Source organism: Rattus norvegicus, chromosome 2 (assembly GCF_036323735.1).
Source record: "Rattus norvegicus strain BN/NHsdMcwi chromosome 2, GRCr8, whole genome shotgun sequence".
Taxonomy (NCBI): domain Eukaryota; kingdom Metazoa; phylum Chordata; class Mammalia; order Rodentia; family Muridae; genus Rattus; species Rattus norvegicus.
The window spans coordinates 229,082,706-229,098,554 of record NC_086020.1 but is presented as its reverse complement, the minus strand read 5'-3'; the positions used below and the strand labels follow the sequence as shown (position 1 = coordinate 229,098,554).

The window sequence follows — 15,849 nt, the reverse complement described above, 5'->3', positions numbered from 1 at the left end:
GGTGTGCTAAAAATGGTATTTTAGGACAGGGTCCCAGATAGCTAAGCTTCTCATCAGTGCTTAACAGAGGGAGGCTGATCTCTGCATTCTTTTGCAATGTTAAACTTTTAAGAAATGTGTGCTTGTTGTTTCCTAAGAATTAGGGGCTGGGGCTAAGGGACGCTATTCATAGGATAATCAGAAAGGAAACCTGGTGTAAATAACTAGATTAATATGTAAAATAAAAGACAGGGCTTATGATCTGGTGATGAGCGTCCAGAGAATTTTTTAGAATAGCAAGAGGCAACTGCTTAGAGAACTGTCTCAAGCAGAAGGTAAAGAGTGAGCTGTCTGCAGATCCCAAAGACAGTAGATCAGAGAGAACGTAGAGCAGAGAGAAAGCAAGCTGGAAATCTGTCTTCAGTGGAGCGCAGGCCACCAGCTTGGACCCTCAATTTGTTGTTTGTTTTCGCTGCTCCCAGACACCCGTTCTCTCAGAACCCCTCTCCAAGCAGAGGCTGGTCCCTCCGCACATACACATAACCCTACTGATCTGCTTGAGAGCTGGTACGACTTTCTCCCCAAGAATCTCACTTTGGTTTTGTCCAGGTATTTTAAAATTTGTACTTATTGTTATTGTGTGTGTGGTCAATCCAAGTTCAATCCCCAGATACACATCGCAGGAGAGAACTGACTCCTGAGTTGTCCTTTGACCCCACATGTGTACAAGTGGTATGCACACACACTACATAGGTATACTCTTAAGCTTTCTAGCTTTATGTTACCCATAATTACCTTTCCGTTTCCCACACCACATCACTAGCAAGAATTTCCTAGACATTGTTAAGTGGTAACTAATTCTGTATCTTAGTGGGTGCATCTCATAGTTCACTAACAGTTCACAGCTCCCTAAAGACAGTAAAACATTCTCTCCGGCTTATTGTAGCTCCACAGTGCCTTCTGTCTCTTTCTCAGCGCTCTATAACCTGCCTTCTCTACCCACAATTCATCTCAGATTGTGCTGCAAAATGAGGGAAAGGAAAGGCAGCAGGGTGCTCAGCCATCCAGCTCGTGTAGAGCCTGAGGACAGTACCAGCATTCTGTCCACGCAACAGGCGTCTCAAGAGCAGATGTTCCAAGGCAACCGTGCAGCAGGAGGCTGTGCAGCTGTGCAGTGATGCAGCTGTGCAGTGGGGGGCTGTGCAGCTGTGCAGTGATGCAGCTGTGCAGTGGGAGGCTGTAACCTGGCACACAGCAGTGCTTGTGTTCTGAACCATCCCAGAGACAAACAGCCCTGAGCCAGAACTTGAAAGACTGATGCACTCACTCCTCGGCCTCTCAGGTATATAAGCAGAGGTCACTCCTCTCCTGGAGATTCAGCCAGGCTCACCGGTGAGGGTTTTTTGACAGTTTATACCAGGCACAATGATCTCCAATACAATCCATATAAGAACTATTCATTACTTACTCATGTAAGTGAAGGACAGAATTATGTCTCTCAAACTTTTCAAAGTCCGAAAAGAGAGGCCTATACAGAGCTCATCCTATACTTTTAAAAATACTATTTTATTTATACTCATGTATAAAAATGGCTATCCTGTCATTTTTATATACATACTGATAATGGAAACAATTCAGTGTCATGCATTTCAACCGTACAAAGAACATAATCATGGAAGCACGGTTACAGGGGAAGCAGAAGAGTCTGAGTAGTGATTTCATTCTCACTGAGGAGCGGCACCCTGAAGAATCGAGTCCATTAGTAACACTCACCGCACTGAGAGCAGAGGGGCGTTAGCGATTGTACTTGATTATTTTTACTGAGCCATTTCATCTTCCTCACAGTGAGAAGAAATACAATATAACCTTAATAAGAAAACGACCTCATTACAATCTCGGTAAAGGTCTACGGCTTATGGAGTGGAGCAGAGTTCAGGTGTGCTTGCGGGCTCCGGCCTCACCGTACCATCCCACCCTGATGTGCTGGACAGAGGCCGCTCTCTCAGGCGCCCGCACTAACTCCATGGGAGCTGCAATAGAATGAACCATTTCTGTGGCGTTCCCAGGTCTCACTGAGGAAGAAAAGACTTCATACACATAAATATAACAATTGATCTGTCTATAAATTATAGTGGTAGGCTCTTCTTTAGTGTACGGTGGAAAGGCGGCCCTTTGAATACATGGATACAAGTACGAGTGTGGTCTGAAGGTTGCTGGCCTGGTCCAGGGTTGCTGCAGGGAGGCCGAGGCACGCACCAGAACCACTGCTGGATTAAGACACTTCCACAACTTTTATCAGTTCTTCAAATAAGGGAGCGAGCTCCTTTTCTAGGCTGACAATTAGTCCTAAAAGAGAGTTGAAAATTAGAATGTTAGAAAATTTCACTTATGAGCTCTGAGCTAAAATAAACCCTTTCTCCTCATGTGGCTTTTGTCAAGAGTATTTCACCACAGTGACAGAAAAGAAACTAAGAAAGTATCTGTGAGTTCTTAATCACATCCAACTTATCTCCAAGTGTCCAAAATCTCAAAACTGGAATTCAATTGACAGGTCTAGAGAATTAAGTCACTTATTTCTTTCTAATTTTACTTTTCTTGGATATTTTATGTATTTACATTTCAAATGATATCCCCTTTCCTCCCTCTCCCATACCCCTTCCCCCTGCTTCTATGAGGATGCTCCCACTCCCACCTCAATGCCTTGGCATTCCCCTACTCTGGGGGAACAAGCCTTCACAGGACCAAAGGCTTTTCCTCCTACTGATACTGGACAATGCCATCCTCTGCTACATATGTGGCTGGAGGCATGGGCCCTCCCATGTGTACTCTTTGGTCAGTGGTTTAGTGCTTGGTGGTTTAGTCCTTGGGAGCTCTGGTGGGTTCTGGTTGGTTGATATTGTTGTTCTTCTTATGGGGTTGCAAACCTCTTCAGCTCCTTCAGTCCTTTCTCTAACTCCTCCATTGGGGTCCCTATGCTCAGTCCGATGGTCAGCTGCAAGCATCTTAATATGTATCAGTAGGGCTCTAGCAAAGCCTCTCAGGAGACATCCATATCAGGCTCCTGTCAGCAAGCACTTCTTGGCATCAGCAATAGTGACTGGGTTTGGTGGTTGCTTATGGGATGGATCCCCAGGTGGGGCAGTCTCTGAATGACTTTTTCTTTAGTCCCTTCTCCACTTTTTGTCCATGTATTTCCTCCTGTGAGTATTTTGTTTTCCCTTCTAAGAAGGAATGATGCATCCACATTTTGGTCTTCCTTCTTCTTGAGCTGCATGTGATCTGTGAATTTTTTCTTAGGTATTTTAAGCTTTTAGGCTAATATCCACTTATCAGTGAATGCATACCATGTGTGTTCTTTTGTGACTGGGTTACCTCACTCAGGATATTTTCTAGTTCCATCCATTTGCCTATGAATTTCATGAAGTCATTGTTTTTGATAGCTGAGTAATATTCCATTGTGTAGATATACCACATTTTCTGTATCCATTCCTCTGTTGAAGGTCATCTGGGTTCTTTCCAGTTTCTGGCTATTATAAATAAGGCTGCTATGAACATAGTGGAGCATGTGTCTTTGTTGTATGTTGGAGCATCTTTTGGGTATATGCCCAGGAGAGGTAAAGCTGGGTCCTCAGGTAGTGCAATGTCCAATTTTCTGAGGAACCTCCAAACTGATTTCTGGAGTGGTTGTACCAGTTTGCAATCCCACCAACAATGGAGGAGTGTTCCTCTTTCTCCACATCCTCGCCAGAATCTGCTGTCACCTGAGTTTTTGATCTTAGCCATTCTCACTGGTGTGAGGTGAAATCTCAGGGTTGTTTTGATTTGCATTTCCCTTATGACTAAAGATGTTGAACATTTCTTTAGGTGTTTCTCAGCCATTCGGCATTCCTCAGCTGTGAATTCTTTGTTTAGCTCTGTACCCCATTTTTAATAGGGTTATTTGATTCTCTGAAGTCTAACGTCTTGAGTTCTTTATATATATTGGATATTAGCCCTCTATCAGATGTAGGATTGGTAAAGATCTTTTCCCAATCTGTTGGTTGCCGTTTTGTCCCAATGACAGTGTCCTTTGCCTTACAGAAGCTTTGCAGTTTTATGAGGTCCCATTTGTGGACTCGAATTAAGTTATTCTTACAGCACTCCACATGTGTTCTGTTCAGCTTATGTTCTGTAGCCCTTCCTTTTTGCAGGCTGTTTCAGTGTGAGTCACAAACAACACAGGAAACGCAACACTGAGTCGACGAGTTCCTGCGGCAAAAACTCCCCCGTCCTGCCTCCCCTCGAGTGTACCTGAAAACAACCCTGGAGAGGGACAAGGCCCCGGAAGGAGGCAGATGTGGGAACTGTGCTGAGGCACAGATGCAGGTCTCTCCCTCTGTCAGTCCTAATCTGTCACACTGCACAGGCACAGTGCTATAAAGAATTACAGTCTGCATCTGTGGCCCTTCTAACGTACCTGTGTTGGCATTGCTGCTGGCTATAAAACTCACCACCAGAGGCAAACGATTGAATTGAACCACCTGAAAAGAGAGATTGAAATAGCAATGTTGCACGTACACAAATGGAAACAGCTGGTCACTGAGCTTTCAAAGCAAGTGCTTTGTACCTGTCACAGCAGCAGCTGTGGAAGAATCTCAGCTATGCAAGCTAACGGCACCATCTACTGGAGTCAATGATCTGACACATACTTTAACACTGCATAACAAGCTCTTTATTTTTAAAGTTTTAAGTACTTTTCCATAATAATTATTCCCTTTCTAAAAAAGATTAGTTTAGGCTAAATATTAAAAATTCTATCCCCCTCGTACTAAAATTTAGATCTATGCTAAAAACAATTTATACCAAAGGTGTAAAAATGGTTGGTGAAACCAGCCAAGTGTTCAGTGCTCCAAACCGAGTATACAGACCTGGTAGGTATTATAGTAGCAGATGATGCTTTTATTTTTTGAAAGTCCGAGCTTGCTGCCTTGGTCTGTTGCGAGGGCGAAAGTGGACAAGAAGCCAGGCCTCAGGGCATGTTCTGGAGCACTGTCGTTAGCCACTGGGATGAGCGAGTAAACAAACGTTATGCAGAGTAGGATGGGAAGAGCTGACAGCAAGTTCTAAAGCACACAGACCAGTAAAAGCCTAGACACAACAGAACATTTACCATTTGAAAACCCTACATTTACCATGTTGATAACTGGGTCTCAGGTCTGGGGCCATAAATAGCTGAAGGAAAAAATGCTGACTTACATGTAACAAAATGAATATTCTGGTCATCTGAGACTATAACTAATCACTATACTATACTAATCTATACTATACTATACTAATCTATACTATACTATACTAATCTATACTATACTATTCTATACTATACCATACTATACTAATCTATACTATACTATTCTATACTATACCATACTATACTAATCTATACTATACTATACTAATCTATACTATACTATTCTATACTATACCATACTATACTAATCTATACTATACTATACTAATCTATACCATACTATACTAATCTATACTATACTATACTAATCTATACTATACTATTCTAATCTATACTATACTATTCTATACTATACCATACTATACTAATCTATACCATACTATACTAATCTATACTATACTATTCTAATCTATATATACTATACTAATCTATACTATACTATACTATACTATACTACTACACTGTAGACAGAAGAAAATGGAAAAAGCTAGAAAGTCTTCCTACAGCCCAAGAGCTGGCTGCCATCTTCATGTTCCTGTCACTCACTAAGGCCAGACTAGTATTAGCTGCATCAGCTAAGTATGGAGTTTCAGTGGTTCACAGAGATTCTGTGAAAGAACAAAAGGGCCGCAGAATCACCTGAGCCCTCTTTATAGGGGTGAGAAGGGAAAGGCGGCCTGCCCACAGCTGCCCACGCTGTGTGGTGGGTGGCACGGAGTCAATGGACTCTATCATGTCTTGTCACCAACTCAGTGCTCAGCTCTGGGCAGGCAGCGTCCCCTCTGCACCTGACCCATATGCTAATGGATGAAGTGGAAGAACTAAGCCAGGTGACCTCTAAAGCACACTTCCCTCCTCATGCCTAAAACTGCCTGACATGTTTGTCCTGATGTGGAAAAGAGACTGTAAACAATGCGTAAGATGCAATCTCATCTTTAATCTTTGGTAAGGGAAATTAGCCAAGTCCACTTTGATCATGCCAGAAGAAACGAGTTCACACTATCTGTTACAGCGAATGTGTGCTCAAAAAAGCCGAGAACAGACCAAACCATGTTGGGGGGATCTGGGGTGGTCGTGAACATGATCAAAACACACTGTGTGCATGCACAGAATTCTCAAGGATTTATGCAGATGTATTTTTAAAAACGTCTCGGATTCTGATCAATGTAAATAATGATGACATTAAAGTTTTAAGAAATATATTTGTAGTAAAGACCGGCAAGATTAAAAACCACCAGTGTGAGCCAGTGCCCTGGTTAGGGGTTGGCTGCCTGCCTGCCTTGCACACCCAGTTTCCACCCTAAAGCTATGCTTAGGCTTGTGCTGTGCCATAGCATCTCAATGGGAAGCACGCAGAGTGGTCCAGACGTTACGCGGACCACTTCACTATGGGTCCCAGACCGAGGTCCCAGCAGACAAAATACGTACTTCCTCAAACCACTAAAGTGGTTTTCCCAGTTTGTTGCAATAAACTCCGCATATTTTTACTTATTTAAATACAAAACATTCCTGTCAAAAGTAAATGTGCAGGAAGCAGTCAGTGTTACCTTTAATAACAGGCACCCCATCTCTATCTGACACAACGATTGCATGGAGCCCTTCAACGCTACAAGAAAACAAAGGTCAGTATTACAAAGTCATTCTGATTTCTAGGCATATGTATCTCAGGCTCATGGTGGTACTTCTCAAGCATACATATACATACACATACACATACATACATACATATATATATACATACATACATACATACATACATACATACATATATATTTCTGTTTTCCCTCCTGTGGCACTAAAGACTGAACCAGGGAGTTGCGCACTCTAGGAAGGGCACTACTACCAAGCTAAGTCCCCTGCCCTGTTTCATGCGTGTTTCTGAAAAACATGTGTGTGTGCATGCATACCTACTTGCTAAACCATGCTCCCAGGTGTGTTTATGGACACTTTTCTAGAAATTCAATGAGTGTGCTCTGCCCTACTGAAATGGTGAGGATATTTGGTATGCATGTTAATTATTGAAGAGTTTATGTTTTATCACTCCTTGGTTTATAGAAGCAGAAAAGGGTTCAGCTGTGGCGACAGTGACAAAGGTAAAAACAAAGAGCCTTTGTCTGTTTTCTTCTCCTCACTCTTTCTGATACTGGGTCTCTGGATTTTTAGGCACTTCCATTTCCTGATATTCTGACACTGACTCCACGAGCTTAGACTCTAAACTGAGTGGGCTACCAGGTAATCTTACACTGAGGTAAAATTACTACTGAAGCAGGTGCCATTGGAAGATCTGTAGGGAGACTTCCCTGGGGTAGTGGCAACTCAGCTGAATATTAGGGCATTGAGTACTTGAAACAGAGGTGGGAGTCATGGGAGGGAGAACATTCCTTATACACTAAGCAGATCTGATCTCAAAGTGTGTGTGTGAAGGAGTATATGCATGTATATCTGTGTGTGTGTGTGTGTGTGTGTGTGTGTGTGAGAGAGAGAGAGAGAGAGAGAGAGAGAGAGAGAGGGAAAGAGAGAGAGAGAGAGAGAGAGAGAGAGGGAGGGAGGGAGGGAGGGAGGGAGAGAGAGAGAGAGAGAGAGAGAGAGAGAGAGAGACCAAGACCTCTAGTCTGCATGTGGAAGAGGACAGCCACTCTGTATGTCAGACTAGCTGGCCATGATCTTCCAGGGATTCTCCTGTCCCCACATCTCTCTTCACTATAGGAGCACTGACTTCCCCCAAGGATCCAAACTCAGGTCCTTACACTTGTACCTTAAGTCTTTACCCACCAATATGTGATTTCTCACTAATTAGAAACAAACAAACAAAACCATCTGTGTGCCTACTTGTGTATGTACCACATGCGTGAAGGTACCGTCCAAGGTCGGAAGAGATCATCAGATTCCCTGAAACTGGAGTTAGAGGTGGTTGTGAATTACCCAGCGAGGATGCTAGAAAATGAACACACCGGTGTTTTCCACAAGAGCAGCTGGTGCCCTTAACTACTGAGCCATCTCTCTAGCCCCTTAAGTTCTGTCAAGTGAAAAAGAAACTTCAGATTTGAAAAATGTACCTTAAGCAACATGTGTGGGCAAGCCTTATGTGTGCATGTGTGATGCACATCATGCACACGTAAGTGCACACATACACACACACACACACACACACACACACACACACACACACACACACTCCTAGCTGTGTCTGTTTACCAGTATATAAGTACTTCTGACAGCAGATGCTTGTTTCTAGCAGCAGACTAGACACTAAACAACATGACTGCGGGACAGGCATAGGAAGCTTTGTAACCTTGAATTTTGTAAGTATATTGTCTTAGAAAAAAAATCAAATTAAAAACAGATGCTCAATATATTACAAAAATGTTAGAAAGATCTGTATAGCACAGGCGAGTTCTAATGTCCACAGTAATTAATTTAAATAGTAACTAACATACCAAAGGAGGAGGTAAGAAGGAGAATGTCCTTTTGTGTGTGTGTGTGTCTGTGTGTGTGTGTGTGTCTGTGTGTGTGTGTGTGTGTTTTCTAGAATGTCCTTTTTAACGGTTGACAAGTCCACAGAGGCGCAAACCTGAAAGCAGAGCAGCCAGAGTCTGAAAGCCCTCCTTTTTAGAAATCAGGTCACAAACATAAAAGTTGTTTCCAATTCTACACACAACAATGAGTGGTTCGAATAGATTTTACTAATAAAAATTGCTAGGCTACAAGAGACATATTGATAAGAAATAAATGTTATTAATCAGCAAAAAACTGATGTTTACTAAAAATAACTATTTTCAATCTAATAACATAGACATCATCCTGGGGCTGACGGTGTAGCTGAGTGCTTGGCCCGCATGCAGAAAGCCCTGGACTCAGACCCTGGCAGTTACTGCCATCCCTGCAAAGCTTCCATGAGGCACAGACCAAACTCTTTTTCATATAATTACAAAATATTGACTACTGTGAAACATGGAAAACCTGAGATTTTTAGGGGAGAGGGTCACAAATGGATTTTAAAATACAAACCCAAGAATAATATTTAACAGAGAAAGCCACATTTTATTGACACCTGGAACTACCTGATTTGTTGAGTAGTACAGACATAAAGTAGTTAAAACCAAGAAGTCATTAAGCTAAAGAAATGCTTCAGTGGTTGAGAGGTCTGGAGGTTCTTCCAAAGAACCCAGGTTCAATTCCCAGCACTTGCTTGTCAGCCTGTAACCATCTGTAACTTCAGTTCTAGGGCTCCCTCTTCTGACCTCCACAGACACCAGCCATGACATAGTACACAGACATACATGCATACAGAACACCCACACACATAAATAAAACTGTAAAAAAGAAAGAAAGAAAGAAAGAAAGAAATTGGCAAGAACGTGTACACCCAGCAAACCCAGGGATCCACCAACGAATCAAAGAGTTCATAGTGCTATCATCTGTCCGTTCTTCTTGTGCATAGGGTGTGATAAGCCTGTTTACAGGAAATGATCTGCAAATGTGGTCCTCAGGAGAAGGATGGCGCAATCCCTTCCCTGCTGATGCTATGACTAATATTCCCCTGTCCCTTTGGAAGTGCTGCAGATTGAACCTGGGGCCTTCCAAGTGTGAAATAAGCTCTCACTGAGATACACTCACAGTGCATCGTCACAGTATTCTTTAACTGCATGCATCTCTTGTGTTACAGAGCTTTCTGTTTGCTTAAAGGTAAATTGTCAGAATTCAGAAGTAAACAAACATTTACTTCCAATGTTTATGGTCACCGTTAAAGCTCAGATAGAAAGGCAGGGGTACTTAGTGGAAGCGAGCTTACTGACCTGAGTAAGAAAAGCAGACGGATGAAAACATTACAACGAACACATCAAAGGAAGTCTCAAGGACTTCAGAGCATGGAGCGCACAAAGGATGAAACGTGGGAAGCTGTTCAACGTGTGAAGGACAGAATAGAAAAGATGCCTGTTCCTTATCTGAAGGTAAATGACAGAAGCAGCCCCCCTTTTGGTGACTCAGTAAATCAATGTCTCTTTTGCTTTCCAGCGGCCATCTCAGATATTTTTATTTATTATATGTGTGGGGTGGTTCTATACGTCAACCATGCATGCCATAGCATCCATATCAGCCTTTAACCACAGAGCTATCTAACGGTCCTGTTGTTGGTCTCATGAAGCCCAGGCTGGCTTTGAACTTCTTTCAATTCCGAATGCTGGAATTACGTGCCCAGCTCACTTTTGCAATGTTTTTTAATGTTTTGGAATGCTATGCCAGTTATCATGCTTATGTGATGGTTAGGTTTTGGTCAAGTTGATGACACAAGGTGGAGTCATCTGGGAAGAGAGAACCTCAATTCAGAGCATGCCTCCTCCATGAGACTGGCCTGCAGGTAAGTCTGCAGGGCATTTTCTTGATTATGATTGATGAAGGAGGTCCCAGGCCCCTGGGGTAGAACCACCCAAGGCAGGTGGTGTTGAGTTGTATAAAAAAAACACACTGAGCAGGCCATGTGGAGGCAGCCAGCAGGCAGCATTCCTCCGTGGCTTCTGCTTCAGATCCTGCCCTGTCCTTCCGCGATAAACTGTAATCTGTAAGATTCAATACTCTTTCTCCTCATGTTGCTTTCCGTCAGTGTTTTATCATGGCTTTAGAGAGCACACGAGGGCAGCCTGCAGTCCCCCAAGCATTAGTAATCAATAACGAGAAAAGTTTTAATGTTTTGAAATGTTATAAGGTCAGAAAAACAAGTATTATTTCCCCCACTAGTTACTAACCCTCTCCTGCATGGTTTTAGCCTGTACCACTGTTTCTATTGCCATTCATTAGTTAGCATGCAAAGCTGTCACTGCCTGTCATGTTGGCCATTTGTGTGAAAACAGAACCAGCAGCTGGTCTCTATAATTTGCCATTTTATTATGAGAAAAAGAATTAAAATTAAATTTAATTACATTAATTTAAATTAATTAAAGATTTCATTAACATAAAATCGATAATTATCACTGTCTCACTTAACATGCCAATGGTGTTTTCTATATACACCATATAGATCACAACCAGAACACACTTATTAATTTCCACTGATCTACAATCAAAGCAAAAGCCATACATCCAACAATTCAAGCAACTTGAAACCAGTGTTAATTTTTTCAACCTACAGAGGTAAACTGATATCTGCACACAAGCGCTTATAACTTTAGACTCGGAAGATTAGACAAAATAATATAAATAACTTTTATATTATTCCACAAATAGAAAAATATTCATAGAATATTCTGCTTGATGACCTCAAAGGTTGTTCAATCCAATCTGCTGCTTTGTTCTGGAATGTGAAAACAAAGACTCGGGCATTCTTCCCTACCTTCCTTGCTCATCCTTAATGATTACGAGTTCTGAGTTATTTGTAGAAAGATGTGGATGTAGACAAAAGACGTGCTTGTCAACAAAGACATCGTTTTTTTTTTTTTTTGTTTTTTGTTTTCACATTAAACTAAGAATGAGCTTCAATGAGTTCAAGTGAGAAAGTCCTTTGGATCAGTAAAATACGTAAAAGCAATCTGCTAACGTTACCACCTGTTAAGGCCTTTGTAAGAACGGCACCTAAAAACAGGTAGGGAACTGTTTTCTGAGCCAACTATTTTTGGATTATGTTGACCAGCAATTAGGTCCCAATAGTAAAATAGACTTGAAAATAATGGCAAGTCTTAAGCTTTTTTTCTTAAATTTACTTAAGAACTTTAAAAAATAATCTAATAAACACCAATGATAGTGTGTTTAAAAATAATTCAAAGTGGCAAGAAATCTAAGTTCTGTCCCTAGTACCTATCTGCTGTTGAACCATACACAAGTCATTTAACAGCCTGGGCTTCGAGTTATCTATCTAGAAACTAGTCATTACTTACGATACTTGGGGTTAGTTTGTATTAAAACGTGGCAAATAATTACCATGACAATTATAAAATATTAATTTAAAAAGGAGAAACAAAACACTTTGTAAGATTAACATGTTGCGCAGAATTTATTCAGCAACAAATTAGTAATTTCTTACCTTGGCAACTTTTTGTATAGGAATCGCTTTAGATCCTGAAAGAGAATAATTTTTTAAAGATCATATTACTGTGTGCTTTTCTAGCCCTGTCCATACCCCAAAGGACATGAGGTCATCATTTGTAACTGGCATTTCATCTTTTACTTGTATAACTTGGGAGAAGTTAATTAACCTTTTTCCAGGCCTCAGATCCATTGTATGTTTCCTTACATGTATACAGGGATAATCAAATTTCATAAGGTATATATGTTGGTGTACTTGGAATTGGGAAACACAAATACATTATTTACTATAAAATGAGACCATGTGTTTCTTAATAATTTACATCCTGATGCTACTGTGTCCCCTTAGGAATAGTCTATAAATCTCTTCCTATGTCCGTACTGATCTTCCACGATTGTTTTTAATGATCCTAATTCAGATAAACTACTTTAATATCCAGTTTCTTGACAAAGATAATGACAATGTGGAGATTTATCAGAGAACGTGGTAAGGACTAAGAGAACAGAAAGCCACCTTCTCTCATTATACATGCATCTAGAAATATTCCTGGCCAACAAGCATAACTATGACCTCCAGTCTAAATGTGTCCTGTTTTGAACCTTTATCTACAAACCTAAATGAGTATCCTCTCCCATGTTACCACCATGAACTTTTGCTCTCGTCTTAAACAGACACACAGAAACGGAATACAGGTTGCGAAAGGGGCACCCTTTAGAAATCCTTTTAGATTGCAATGCTGAGTCTAATGAGACACTAAGCATTTATTTGGTAGGAAAGTATTCAGAGCACTGTCCTCTGGATCAGGTACTGACTGGAAGGGCAGTCAGTCATCCTTTAGAATTTCCGAAGTTACCCACACAGAGTTCATGTATGCTCCAATAGGATTAGGAGGTGGGAAGAGTACAGTTCTCTCGGGTTAAGAGTGCCCCACCACAACCGTTCCTGATAGAAACTAAGGTCCCTGCAAGTCCTTACTACGGATCCGGATCCGGGAAGAGGGGAGAGGCTAAGGACGGAACAAAATTCTAGCTTCCTCTCAGAAGCCTCATGCAAACCTCCCACATCCCCATTTTTCTTGGGAAGGGGTGTCAACTCACATCCGCCATGATGAACCCCTTTCTCTCGCAGAATCAGTCTCCACTCCTGGAAGGAAAACTTCCGTGACTCCCCCCGCACCTGGGGGTTATTCACCCTCCCCAGCCCCAGCCAGCATCACGAGGTCCACCCTCGCCAGGGCCAAGCGAGAGTTCTGGATCTCCGTCAAGGGGGTGGGGAGGTCCCCAGGACCCTGCCCGGTGGCCAGCCCGGACGGCCCACCTCTCCCCACCCACCCTGTCCCGGAGCTGAGAGAAGGGGCGACCTCTGCAGACGCAACGCGCGCTCCACCTGCCCCGGTGTTCCCGCAGTTCAGTCGCTTCTCTGAAGCTGCCTGTCAAGTCGCTGTCACATTACTCGTGACCTCCGTGGCGATCCAGGAAGCACTTGCTGCACCCTCCAGTACTGGTGATTCGGAACTTCCGGGGAGACCCAGCGGAAACTGCGCGCGCGGCAGCTCCGCCCCCCCCCGCCCCTTCGGAGTTTTCCTGCGCCTGCGCGCTGCGCCCTGCACCCGAAGCCGCTAATCAAGCGTCTGAGGTCCCTGCGCCTTAATTTCTACTGAACACACCTACAAAGGAAGACGGTCCTGTGCGGAGTATGCATACACCTTTCCCAGACCCATTATGTAAATCTTTTTGTGAATGAAGACCTTTGAGAAGCACGAACTGAAAAGCCTACTTAGAAGGCCCAGATCCCTAGATGACCCAACCTACAAGTCAGTTTCCTGAGGGTGCTACCCTACATGCTCTTTTCTTACAGTTTTTACCTAGAAGTGCAGGAGCCATGGACCTATGGGCTCGTTTGTCAAGTCTGTTTTGAACATGCATGCACTGGGCTGCCTGCTTTGGCTCTAGGACCTGCTTTTGTTGTAGCTTTGTAAAAAACTGTCTATATCTTTTGTTGATGTTTGTACATTCAAGAAAGCCTACTGTAAGGGGAAGGCAAGAATGCTTAGCAAAAGGAAGGCTTCTCCACTTGCTTTGGCCTGGTGTTTCCCACCACTGACACTTTGTGACACCACGAACATTCTTTGTGGTAGAGGGCGGCACAGTAGTCCGCTTAGGAGACTCCTGTAGAAAACCCCCAGGACAAACGAAAATCATCTGGGATCTAAATATTCCCCAGTGGCTGCGTGAGCTCGGGGGGGGGGGGGGATTGAAGATGGTGGTTTTGCTGCAGATTAGCTCTTACCTTGTGTGTACCATTAAAGAAAATGTCAGCTGTATGGGAGCCCATACTTGGGAATTCCTCTACTAAATCATTACACAAGTTTCTTTTCATTCCCATAAAGTTTTAACACTTTTATTCTTTGAGAATTTCATGAAATATATTTTGATCATATTTACCCCTGCCCTAACTCCTCCCAGGTTCACCCCCATATTTGTACCCTCCAAACTTTGGGTTCACCCCCATAACCCATCCCAATAACCCATCAAGTCCAGTTTGTGCTGATCATCTAACTACTCCTGGGCCTGTGGGACTATCCAATAGGTCATGGTCAACCTACCAGGGGCCACCCTTAAAGAACACTGACAGTCCCTCTCTCAGAAGCCGTCAATTGTCCACAGCTCCTCATTATAGGTAGGCCCATGAACCATTCCCACTACATGCTAGAATATTGGCTGCCTTGATCTCGTACAGGCCAGCTCAGCCGTGTGAGTCAGCGTGTTTTCGATAACATCGATTGTCCCACACTGCATGAAGTTGTCCTCTAGTGTCTCAGCCCCACTCTTATTTCATCCTTTGGATTTTAGCTTAAGTTTAGTTTCTCCGTGAAGTCTTCCTAGATGTTTCCAGAATAGTGAAGGTACTCTAGATAACTGTTAATAGATAAATAGATAAATGTTAATAAATAGATAAGTATTAATAGGTAAATGTTAAAGATAGATATCAATAGATAAATGGGTAGTTTGTGATCCTCTCATGTTTATCAAAATTAAAACATTCATTTCCTGGACAATAATGTTCTCTTGATTAAATTTACCCTTGGTCTTAATTCGTGAATAATTCCCAGCTCCTAGTTCATTACTGGGGACACAGGAGGGATTCATACATTTTTTTGAATGAATGAATGAATGAATGAGCATTTCAAGAGGATAATATGCTGGGCATGGTGGTGCATGCCTTGGGAGGCAGATGCAGGCTGATCTCTGAGTTGGAGGCTATCCTGGTCTACATAGTGAGTTCCAGGATAGTGAGAGCTACATAGTGAGATTCTTGTCTCAAAAGAAGGAGAGGAGGAGGAGGAAGAGGAGGAAGAGGAAGAAGAGGAGGAAGAAGAGGAAGAAGAGGAGGAGGAGAAAAGGAAAAGAAAAAAATTGAAGGATGTACTATAATGAAAACAAGCCTTTTTATGGTGAGAACATCCCTTCTTTTTATTCATATGTTGAGATAAATTACAGAGACTGAAAGACAAAAATTTGTAAATCATTCATTAGAACATTCATTAAAAATCAAAAGTGGCTTAAGAGTTCTCACACGAAACCTTATATAAGTTTGATATAACATTAAATTTTTACAAATCAGA

The 15,849-nt window shown here is 42.3% G+C and overlaps 1 protein-coding gene across 6 annotated transcripts; it reads right to left on the bottom strand.

Annotated features, from left to right (window-relative positions):
• Positions 1-1,526: 1,526 nt before the first annotated feature.
• On the bottom strand, positions 1,527-13,760 carry Lamtor3 (late endosomal/lysosomal adaptor, MAPK and MTOR activator 3). 6 transcript variants are annotated; one of them, XM_006233383.5, is made up of 7 exons: positions 13,556-13,758; positions 13,322-13,367; positions 12,222-12,256; positions 6,754-6,812; positions 4,887-5,020; positions 4,436-4,499; positions 1,527-2,325 (listed from the first exon to the last, which is right to left on the bottom strand). In XM_006233383.5, exons 2-7 carry the CDS (start codon positions 13,328-13,330, stop codon positions 2,252-2,254), a joined length of 375 nt encoding a protein of 124 aa, XP_006233445.1. In that variant the 5' UTR covers positions 13,331-13,367; positions 13,556-13,758; the 3' UTR covers positions 1,527-2,251. The 6 variants fall into 6 exon arrangements, with proteins under 6 accessions (XP_006233445.1, XP_006233447.1, NP_001008376.1 ...); XM_006233385.5 differs by having other exon boundaries at positions 13,611-13,758; NM_001008375.1 differs by having other exon boundaries at positions 13,585-13,665.
• Positions 13,761-15,849: the final 2,089 nt, after the last annotated feature.